The sequence below is a fragment of the Leptodactylus fuscus genome, chromosome 5 (genome assembly GCF_031893055.1).
Source record: "Leptodactylus fuscus isolate aLepFus1 chromosome 5, aLepFus1.hap2, whole genome shotgun sequence".
Lineage (NCBI taxonomy): Eukaryota > Metazoa > Chordata > Amphibia > Anura > Leptodactylidae > Leptodactylus > Leptodactylus fuscus.
The window spans coordinates 109,989,787-110,001,814 of NC_134269.1; the positions used below are offsets into that span (position 1 = coordinate 109,989,787).

At 39.2% G+C, this 12,028-nt stretch overlaps 1 protein-coding gene across 4 annotated transcripts in view; it reads right to left on the reverse strand.

The window, feature by feature from the left end:
- Positions 1 to 12,028, reverse strand: part of FRMD4A (FERM domain containing 4A) — a 347,533-nt gene that overhangs the window by 20,644 nt on the left and 314,861 nt on the right. For all 4 annotated transcript variants that reach the window (XM_075273982.1, XM_075273980.1, XM_075273981.1 and 1 more), the window contains exons 14-15: positions 9,864 to 10,005; positions 3,334 to 3,467 (exon numbers count right to left, since the gene is read on the reverse strand). In XM_075273982.1, the coding sequence (XP_075130083.1) occupies positions 3,334 to 3,467; positions 9,864 to 10,005 (276 nt within the window). The remainder of the gene's footprint in view (positions 1 to 3,333; positions 3,468 to 9,863; positions 10,006 to 12,028) is intronic.

The following is a 12,028-nucleotide window of genomic DNA, read 5'->3' on the forward strand; positions in this document are numbered from 1 at the left end:
TTCTTATTTTATCACATCTACTTCTTTATTTCATTCAATGATCAAGGGATAAGGTTTTCTTAACATAAATATATATAGGCAAATAGCTTCCAAAGAGTCCAGATCACAAGGTGCAGTTATACAGAGATTATTTGTGTGTAAACTAACTGTAGGAATATTTGCTTCATGAACAATATGGTTCAAAAAAGCTGCAAAGTAAAAATGCTTTCAAAAATAGAAGTGTTAATATTTTCTTTTTGCCAAATAACAAAATGCAAAATGAATGAACAAAATAGAACTCAAACCAGGATTTTGTGTGATCGCCCTTTGGAGGAGGATTCCTAGAAGTGATGATATGGCCCCAACAGAGCCCTGATCTCAACATCCTCCAAGTCTCCAAGATGTTCGGAGCATCTAAAAACTGTTTTGAAACCAAAGGATTGGTCACACCAAATATTGATTTGATTTAGATTTAACTCTCATTTATTCACTTCTTTTTTATAAAAAATAATTATTAAAATTTCTATTTTTAAAAGCATTCTTACATTGCAGGGCTTTTTTCACACCTACCTAAAACTTTTACACAGTATTGTAACTATCAGTTACCTAATGATAATTGTCTGTCACAAAATCGATTAAATGTTGGGGGCCACACGGTGGCTCAGTGGTTAGCACTCAGCACTGGAGTCCTGGTGTTCAAATCCCACCAAGGGCAAAAAACCATCTGCAAGGAGTTTGTATGTTCTCCCCGTGTTTGCATGGATTTCCATCCCATATTCCAAAAAGACATACTGATAGGGAAAAAAAAATGTACATTGTGAGCCCTATGTGGGGCTCACAATCTACATTAAAAAAAAAAATATATCGATTAGATGTTCTAATGTATCTGACTGCATATGGACATGGAAATGGACTTTCCTATTATAACTTATCTTACAAAAGCCTAAAGCTTTAGGGAAAAAGCAGCGGAGGTGCCTTAAAACTCCAAAGATCAATACAATATCTGTGACATCATATATATAGTTACATAGCTGCTATACTATTGTTCACTTCTTATGCTATGTCACAACATAACACCACTGCTATATATGAAAGAGCTTATGGTCCCCTTCCACACCTCAAGACACACTGTAATATAATCACATTCTATAGCTACACCACTAAGAAAAATACTACTTTAATCATTATTATGAATATTTTTAGATTAAAAAGTTAATATTTATGGTATATCTATGATAAATGTTAAGGCTCCATGCACATGATTGTCAGTGTCAATGTGCTAGATATATCTTTAAAGTGAGTCTGTCACCAAGGTGACGCATATTAAACCACTAACACAGATATACAAATGATGTCTCCTTGCTCCAAACTTTTACACTCCACACATATGCCAACACAACCGCAAAAACACAGGGCCAGGCAAGATTTCAGTATAGCACCCCTGCCCTGTCACTCAAAGAAGAGAAGGAGGGTGTAGTAGAGCAACATGGAGTGTATCAGTTTTGAGCCAAGCAGATGCCCTCAGTACATCAGACTGCTCATTGCATTTTGTAAAATAAATGAGCACCTCAGGCCCGATTCACATCTGTGTGCGGTATTCCGTTCAAGGAGTCTGCTTGGGGACGCCCAAATGGAATACCAAACGCATTAAAAAGTGGTTAGCAAAGAAATGGACTCCATAGACTATAATGGGGTCCGTGTGTTTTTCGTGTGGTGATGAAAAACACGAGTCATACGGAGAGAAAATAACTGCAAGAACTACCGTATTTTTCGGACTATAAGACGCACCGGACCATAAGACGCACTAAGGTTTTAGAGGAGGAAAATAGGGAAAAAAAAAATTTTAAAGAAAAAAAATTGGTGAAATATTTAATAACCTAATAATATAATATTTCACCAATGTAAATAGAACCGGGGGCTTTCGGACACAGGGATACCAAATGTGTATGTGTTTCACAGTAATGTTTTTGTTTTATATGTATTCTAGGGATATGGGGGTGATTTGAACATATCTATCTAATCTATCTGTCTATCTGTCTGTCTGTCTGTCTGTCTGTCTATCTAATCTCATTCATGGATGGAAAGAGACACCCTGCAGTGAAGCTATGCAAGAAGAGAAAAAGGGGCGGGCCAGACGGGTGAAGGAGGTGTGGTTTTCTAAGCAAACTTGAAAACACGCCTCTTTCACCCGTCTGGCTCATCCCTCCTTCACTGCCTCTCAGATCTGGCTCCTGCAATGATGCCACACAGGCAGGGAAGTAGGGGCGGGCCAGACGGGTGAAGGAGGCGTGGTTTCAAGCTTGCCGAGAAAACCACGCCTCCTCCTCCCGTTTGGCCCGCCCCTCCTTCCCTGTCTGTGTGGCTTCATTGCAGGAGCCAGATCTGAGAGACAGTGAAGGAGGGGCGGGCCAGACGGGTGAAAGAGGCGTGGTTTTCTCGGCAAGCTTGAAACCACGCTTCCTTCACCTGTCTGGCCCGCCCTTACTTCCCTGCCTCTCATATCTCGCTCCTGCAATGACGCGACACAGACAGGGAAGGAGGGGCAGACCAGGCAGGCACCGTGCTGCTCTCCTTTTGATTCTCATAGACAGGACACAGACGCTGCACACGCTGCATTCGGACTATAAGACGCACACACATTTTCCTCCCATATTGGGAGGAAAAAAAGTGCGTCTTATAGTCCGAAAAATACGGTAGTTTTCTCTCTGCAAGATTCATGTGGATGCTGCGCGGAAAACACACAGACCCCATTAAGTGTATGAGGTCCGTGTGGCTCCTTTGCTTACCGCTTTTAATGCATTCGGTATTCCATTTGGGGATCCCCAAGCAGACTCCCCGAATGGAATGCGGAACGCAGATGTGAACCAGGTCTCAGCAATGATGGCATGAATTTTCATGTGGAAAATGTATTACATTCAGATGAGCCTGACCTATCCAACTGTGTTGCTTCATCCTGGTGACAGAAATCCCTTTAACGGCTAGCAATCTGACTCATTGTATTCTATGGCACCATATACATTCCCGTATATTATCATGGTTCCATGAGTGGGTCTGTGGGCCCAGGGGAAGAACTCAGGACAGGTCTTATTTCTGTCCATTTGGCCCAGGCTCACTGCAAGAATGAACAGATCCATGGAGGGCATGGACAGCACACAGATATTATCTATGTGCCATTTTACCACATATTTGCAGATGCACACGTTTGTGGGCATTATTACTCTGCATAATAAGATCAACGTGGAAATAATACATATATACAATTTCTGAAAAAAAAAAAAAAAAAAAAAAACACCTTTGACTGGTTGTCCCCATAGTATCCCACCCAAAACACAGGAAGAGATGCTTGCTACATACCGCTTCACGAAGACATAGTTTCTTCAACTCCTCCAGTCGCTGCCGTAGAGTCTCCTCCAGAGCTTCCTGCCTGGATTTCAGTGCAGCCAGCATGTCTTTCTTGGCAGACTGTGAGCTGTCGGACTCCTGGGAACCTGTCAACAAATAAATGATTTCACTACAACCAGCTGACAACAGCCTGTACATCTGGAGCATTCATTGAGAAACCTACAGCTTCTCATGTGTACACAACGTGGGACATAGCATAGCCGACAAGATTCTCCTTGCATGATCATATGCTTGTTTCAGTTCTGACTAACAGAAAGCACCTGGTGGATTATTTATGGCATGTTTAACACTTCCTTCTGTATCATGGTGTGGGAATAACTGGTTATTCATTTAGAAAGCAATGTAACAGTAATAATCCTAAAAAGTGATGGGGGAATAGAATAAATGTACTTCATTTAGGCATATTTGGACACAGTACCTAAAACAGAATGAACCTCAATTACAGTTATGCATTGAACATTTAGTTTATATTAGATTTGTCATAAAGTTTCATATGGTTATTCTGAGCTTTGATATAAAAATTAATAATAATAATAATATACACTAATTTCCATAGTAAGACATGCACATGGATTGTATCTTCAATGAGTGAGACATTTTATTTATTTATTTATTTTTTGCACGGCTAGCACACTCAGGCCTGTTTCACATCTTCGTTCGGTATTCCATTCAGGGAGTTCACTTAGGGACCCTCTGAACTGAATACCGAATGCATTAAAAAGCAGTGAGTAATAAAACCACACGGACCCCATAGACTATAATGGGTTCCGTGTGTTTTCCACATGAATCATATGGAGTGAAAAGTACTTCTTGCAGCACTTTTCGCTTTGCATGATTCGTGCGGACACCACGCAGAAAACACATAGACCCCATTATGGCCTATGGGGTCCGTATGGTTTCATTGCTCACTGCTTTTTAATGAGTTCAGTATTCCATTCGGGGGGTCCCCAAGCGGACTCCTCAAATGGAATACCGATCACAGATGTGAACCAGGCCTGACTGTGTATGATCATGGTCCTATTCTTGACATTCTTGACCACTTAGTGACCAGGGCTTACTGAGAAAAGTGAATGGTGCCATGGAGGCATGGAATGCCACCCCTGTGCCATCCATTCATGGCCCAACTACATGCACACAGTTGTCTAAGTCTAAGAAAATTTTCTGAGAATTCTTAAGGGACAACAGGTGTGTATATCCATATACAGTGCAAGTCCTTACACGTTCATAAAGATGAATTTCAGGTCTTCAGAGCCACCAGACTAAAGCATCTCATAAATGTAAAAATCAACAATTTTTTTTAACTCTATAACAATACACAGAAAAGGTCACCACAAGGTAGCTTACATATTTCCTATTGACTGAATAGTTATCACGTTGGAACATGCAGGGGCTGTAAGTCATAGGAACAACTTGTTTACTTTCACTCCTCATGCCCACGCCTATCGTGTTGCGATTATATGTATTGGTAGCATTTCTGACCGCGATATGTTTGTGAAACACTCCTTGCCATCAGTAGAATCTCTGCCCTGCTTTGTGCACCTGCAAGATGAGCTACTTTTATTTACTACATGTATAATGGAGGCCAGTGTGAATGCAGATGTATCAGATAAAGTCTTGTCTTTCATCATTAGCCACTTTATGGACGCAGATAACACAGTGGGGAAAATTTACCAACACATCTACACCAGTGTATCTCATCTTTAGTGCAAGGACCTTTCTTTTGCCAAGGATGGACCACAACATTCCTTCTGCATCCCGCTTAACACTTTTTATTAAAGTTGGCAAGGGAAGTTCCTGACTAGTGTAGCTGTAATTTCTTGTACATGACTAATTATTATGCTAGTCTTAATACATTTTCCCTAGTGTTTTTTGTTTGGTAAGACATTTAGCCATACAGGAGCTAAAAAAGAAAAAAAAAATATCCTGCAATATTCTGAATGTCAGAATCTTTTATATTTTCTGTGGAAGGACCATTGGATAGGCTTGTTTTTTGTGGTATAAGTTTTCTTTGGTACCATTTTGGGAAGCATGGCTATTGAATCATTTTCTATTACTTATAATATATATATATATTTTTTAAAATAATGTTGATGTTATGGGAGAAATAACATGATTGTTTTATTGTTCTGTCTGTTAAAGGAAACTTGAACAAGGGGTTCTGTGATCACTCAATGAATTCAGATTCTACATAGCCATCTTTATTTATTGAATGGCAGAGGATGTGACGTTTTGGTCAAGGACATTCATCAGACATTTATGCTGCCCTAGCTCAGGGTGAATAGAAATACGGCAATGCAACCATGAAGAAGGCACTCTTCCACCTGCCATGGCAGCATACATGTCTGATAATGGTCCCTAATAGAGATGAGTGAGTACTGTTCGGATCAGCCGATCCGAACAGCATGCTCGCATAGAAATGAATGGACGTAGCTGGCACGCGGAGGGTTAAGCGGCCGGCCGCCGTCATGGCGGAAGTACCAGGTGCATCCATTCATTTCTATGGAGAGTGCTGTTTGGATTGGCTGATCCAAACAGCACTCGCTCATCTCTATCAAAATGTCATGTCCTCTGTCATTCAATTAATAAAAGAAGGCTAACTAGCATTTGTCATCTTTGGGTGATCATTCATATAATACACTCACATAGTACTGCATTGCAGTGTATTATACTTGTGATCATTATGTTGTCTGCATCTCATTAGGCTCTGCCTTTATTAGACTCCCAGCTGCCCTGGAAACACTTCAGCACCACATTATCACATTGCAGGGGTCCTGACTGGGTGACAGAGGGAAACCCTCCTTCAGCCTAACTAGATGAATAGCTGTCAATGGCATTACATCAGAGTGTTGGCTGTAATAGACAGTGGACTCTTGCTGTGGATGGCGATCTCACAATGAAACTGTTTATTGATTTCTGTTAACCACCTAGAGACACTGTCAGAAGTTATTACATTATGTCCAACTCCATCTGTACCATCAGAAATTATTATATTGTGTATAGTTTTACAACCTCTTTATTTACAAAGTTGTCTTAATTTAAGATGTACCAGAACAATAGTCTTCAGTAGAAAGATCCTACAGTTGTGTGTCTATAGGCCTAAGTATCTCCATGGTTGCAGACTACAAACAAACTGTGTAGTCTGATCCAGCAGTTACACTTCAAGCTGTTCCATACTTGTCACAATATACATTCAGTAGGATAGAAAGAAGATGCATCACTGCGCATTTATTCCACAATATAGTAAAATAACAAGCTAAATACAATGAATCTTATAATGGGCCTGTAACTGAACAAAACATAGTAAAAGCACCAGTGCAATGCTTATCAGGTCCATAAACAGAAATGGAGGACGTAGCACAGCACAACAATGTGGCACAAACCAATCCCACAATAACCCTAGTAGTCCAATCCATGTAAACATATTCAGCTGTGTACTTGGAAATACCCGAGCGGTTACTAGGTCCAACCAACAACAGATAAAACAATGTATCATTAATAGGAGAAAGTTCCTACTGGTTCATAACCTTCTTGATCAACTGGTTCTCTGCCAAGTTCTCCAGACATTTGTTAAGTCCACACCATCATATCATCACTTGCAGATATGGAAGTGCTACAACTCAAACCAATGCCAGAATGAGCTATTTATTGCTTAGTAATCTGTCACCAGTTGAGGCTTGGACAAATTGAGTGGAGACATCACATTGTTGAGATTATCTCCATGAGATGAGAGAAGGAAGATGTGAGTTCATGTCATCGCTTTGTCATGCTGTTAGTTATTTTGGGACCTTTTGGAGTGGACTAATCTAAACGTATATTCAGCACCTCAGCAAAATGACAGGAATATGAGAATGATCATGTGCCCGTCACAACAGTCTCCACATGGCACTATGATGACCATGCCCACAAGCTAAATTGTTTACATAGAGCATATAGCTCGCAAGGGTTTCCATCACATGTCTGCTATCAAATCCTTACCTGTTATAATGTTATCCATTTTCCTATATAGTAATAAAAAGTGATTACTTTCCTTTAATTTTTGAGAAAAAGGCAGACTTCTCTATCAGTAAGCTCCTCAGTTCATTGCTGCATTGTTCTTTATGATGTGTGAGCCATTGACAGGAGAGCAGTTAGCACATTTCATGAGACAGGGAGTCACCATCTGTGTCTACATGACTTTACAGGCACCACTATATTACACTATACAGAATTGGTGGCCATATTGTCATCATATGATTTGTTGTTATGCAAAATGCAAACATGGCAATATTACTCCGCAAACACTGTCAAATATGTAACCAACATATCATCATGTCTAAATTGATTTCCCTTGTGTCCTTTAAATAATATATTATATTGCCATTAAATCTTAAAGAGGACCTTTCAACACTTCTACTAACTCCGACTCTTCACATCCTTAAATAGGTGCCTTTCCACTGATTCCAGAGCTCTTGGAATTTTTCTCTACTCCCCAACAATACTGATATCAGTGCCGTTACTTTTACATTCAGTAAGCAATTTAGACTTGTCTGTCAGGTGGATGGTCCAGGCCTATCTTCTGAGCAGGGCCTGGGATAAAACAGACAACCTGGTACTGCACACCAGACAGTGGGCAAGTATACTGAATGCTGAACCTAACAGCACTGATAGCTCAGGAATGGTGGGGTAGAGAAAAATTCCAATGGCCCTGGAATCACTGAAGAGTCAGCTATTGAAAGATGTAAGGTGTTGGAATGGGGGAAGTGGTGAAAAGTCTTCTTTAAAACTAATGTACCAATAGAACTAAACAGTATTCATTGTGGCTGTTAAAAACATTGCTCTACTAGCTATAATAAAACACATTGTCTTGAGAAACACGGAAGCCTCAAATCAGGGGAAGAAAACATTTCTCATTTCACCATGAACAAAGAAGTTAGTCTCCTGGGTATAGCCCTCAGCAAAATAACTGAACAAAAAGATTCACAATATCTATTAAGCACGTACAGAAAAAAAGTTGCTGGCTTCCCAGCACCAAGCAGTGACTAACGCTTACAATAAAAATGCTCAGTGCTACACCAAAAGAGCAGTATGAGATGACAGTGCTAGTAAAAAAAAATAAATAAAATTATATATATAATACCAGATGCAGACATGTTGGAGTATTTCTGAATAGATAGGATATCCTAATAGACCAGACTAGACAATAGGTTCTCTTTTGGAGACCCTCGGGAGCTCATCGCAGGATACACACGTGCTCACATCCGTCTTGATGAGCTCTCTTCAATGACAGAAATGCAGTAAATCCACTACCAATTGCAAGCATTAGCGAGAGTACATTTATCGGAGTCTCATGGGACACTTATTGGTCTAGAAAATCTGTTTATACAACTTTACAAACAACAACGTTATAATCCCATATAAAGGAACAATTAACTGTAGTTAGGGCTGTACATTATTTCATGTGTGCAATGTAAATACCTAAATTGGGTAGAAATCTGATATAGTTTTATATGGAAAGTTACAGCTACTGATTCTGTATTACCGTTATCCCAGAAGCCAGTTTGATCCTTTGTATCCAGTTCTATAATATGCTACATTTTCGTGATATCTGCATATACTTGCTACACTTGTTTTGCAGTGGACCATTTGGCTGCAATTTGGATGTGTCACACGTCTGTTACACTTCAGATTAAGGCAGGAAGGAAAACATCTGTGTTTAACACAAATGGCCAAAGCTGACAGACATATGCACAAATCACGTTTGACACTCAATTCCTATTTATACAATTGTATCACAGATTTCAGCTGGATGGTGGCAGAAGGAAAAAAAAAAAGTTTTGTAGTTACAATTGTGAAAGCACTTCTGACAATTGGTGGAAATGTCTAGTGTGGCAGATAAACAGCAATGAACTTTAAAAACAAAAACATGCCTACACCCTGTGCCTATGCTTAGAGGGTTAGGATCTATGAATAGCCATATGAAAAGAGAAACTGCATGATAGTAAAAGTGACGGAAAGCAATGACAAGTCTGACGTAACCTTAGCCAACAGCAGCTTCTATGGGATACAGGCCTCTTCAACCTTAAGCACTGAGCCGGTTCCATATATAAAGATAGCCTGTTGAGGTTGATAATTTTTAGAATATGATTAATGATTTTGTCATTGTGCGTCAGATATTTGTGTATTGGGCAGTATTCTCAATAGAAACCTTGGGTTTACGTGTTAAATGGAAGGTACTTGGTCCCATCCCATTACTCCCATGAGCTTACTCAAGTGTATATCAGGCATATAATTTCATTTGTAAGCCTTTTACTGGGTGCCTTTGTACAGAGATGTGCAATCTCCCGTGCTGTTCCATACAGCAGAAAATGGCATCCTTGATGGGTCCGAGTGCTACAAAGCAACAACACCAATAATGATAATGATTCAGCTGCCACAGAACAGATGTGGTAGTATAGTATATCAGTGGTGACAAGTCACAGCCTTACAAGTAATAGTTCCCTTACCTGAAGATAACAGGCTTCCACTGCTACCACTGATGATTTTTCCTTTACTTCCCATATTCGCAAGTTTTGAAGTCTTTAAGGTTCCAGTCTCTGTCAAGTCTATGGCAATTTCACTCAGGCTTCTTGCAGCATGTATTTTGGACTGTTGGGTAAAATAGAACATCCTATTATTACTGTAGATTTTGTTTGAACATGAATCCTCTCTTATTTATTACAAAAATATATGTCAGTTTCTAAAGGATTATGACAAAGCACATGCAATACAACCAATAGCCATGGTAAGAAATGTATAGACATGCCTGAACAGATAGTTATAAAGGCGGGCTCAAATGTAGTTCTCAGCAGATTCTTTAGGGTTTGTGCATTCTCATGGGATAAATGTGATTCAGAAATGACCTCTGTTTTTTGGCATTTCTTTTATTGAAGTTCTCTGCCTATTTTCATTTTCAAGTATCTTAATAATATGCCATAAAAATAGAGATAAAGTTTGTTCAAGATTTGTCAATCCTTTTTTCTGACCTTCACTCAGAACCAATGAGGAGACTGGTAGCTGAGACATGATTCTGGACAATACCTTGACAAAACTGCAGCTGTTACATAGTGTATGCTCAGTTACTAGGTCAAAGCTGGATTAACACTGCAGACAGCATGGAAAGGAGATACAACTACGAAATGAACAACGACATTTTGTAAACCTAGATGGGCCTTTAACATAATGCTAAAAGTTTTGCATGTTTGTATGCTACTATAAGATTATATATATATATATATATATATATATATATATATATATATATATATATATTCATTTTTATAATATAGAGAGATATTTGACCGTGAGCCAAGATCTCCAGTATTAAAAATGCCAATATTGTACTGTGTCAGTGTACTCAGTGCATCCCTATTCAGCATTGTATGGATGTATGTGTGTAAAGGCAACACTATGTGCGATCATGAGAATAAATAATTATTTAGAGACAGCTGATTTCATGAGATGACTTGCTGAAAAAATGAGGAAGTACAGTAAATGTCAGAGTTTCCCGCTTCATGCAGTTCTGACATTCACTTTACACCCACACGCTATCAGCGTGATTGATAGCTCATGGATGAACTAGTCACATCTCTGACGTTTCATCACTTCCCTCGTCCTGATTTCAGAGAAATGCCTGCAAGCAGTTCTGAAAACTTTGAAGTAGTTGTTGGTCATCACCCAGGCCTCAAAGTCTAGAGCATTATTTCAGACCATACCATTTACTAGGGTTCACGTGGCCTGAAATTTCACGATTTTACACCATTGTGCATTTTTGCAGTGTTTTACATCAGATCTGAAAATCTCATCAACTTTTCAATTGTCCTTAACTGCATTGGAGGTTTTCTGCTTTTCTTGGTCTTAGTTCTCCATCCAACGTTTTCATGAGTAACATAGATCCTCATCAAAATCATCAGATACTGACTTAGTAGCATGTAGGACATTACTTGTGTGTAGCTGTCACAATCACAAGACTTATCACTTATCCACATCCCACCACTTCACCCTATCAATCATGAGAAAGAGAGTCTTGTATACCACATTTGAATGGAGCTCTGTACTTGGCTATTTCATTTAGAGGGGTGACATATGACCCTCATTCTCATGGTAAGCGAGACCTTCAGCTACACAAAAGCTATCTTTTCAATAGGTGAAAATTTTGATTGAGAGACAAATACACTCACAAAGACAGAAGTCATATCCTAAAGACAATAAATTATACCATCTCCAGGAAAAAAAAAACCTGTGTTTTGGCGTGGAATTACACTTGAGTATATATTATTGCTGTATATTGGTTTGATGCTCCTTTTTGGGGATTTGGATAGTGGGCAATATAGAAACAAGTGATGAGGATCCACATTACTCATGATAATGTCTTAGCTTAAAGAGACTAGAATGCCCTAAACATAGGCAAAATACCAAATTATTTCAGTGACCATCCTGCCATGTGCCAGTATGAGACATGTCTACTAGGTGTGTACACTGCATAAAATGAGCAGTCAATGTCACACCAATCTTTTTTTTTGCACATTTTGATTTTCTTAAACAGCTTTATATTAACATTTCCTGTAAAAGCAAAGTGAAGTGTTTTACTGGACGTTTCCAGGAAAGAACATAGATAAGTACAGGTAAGTGA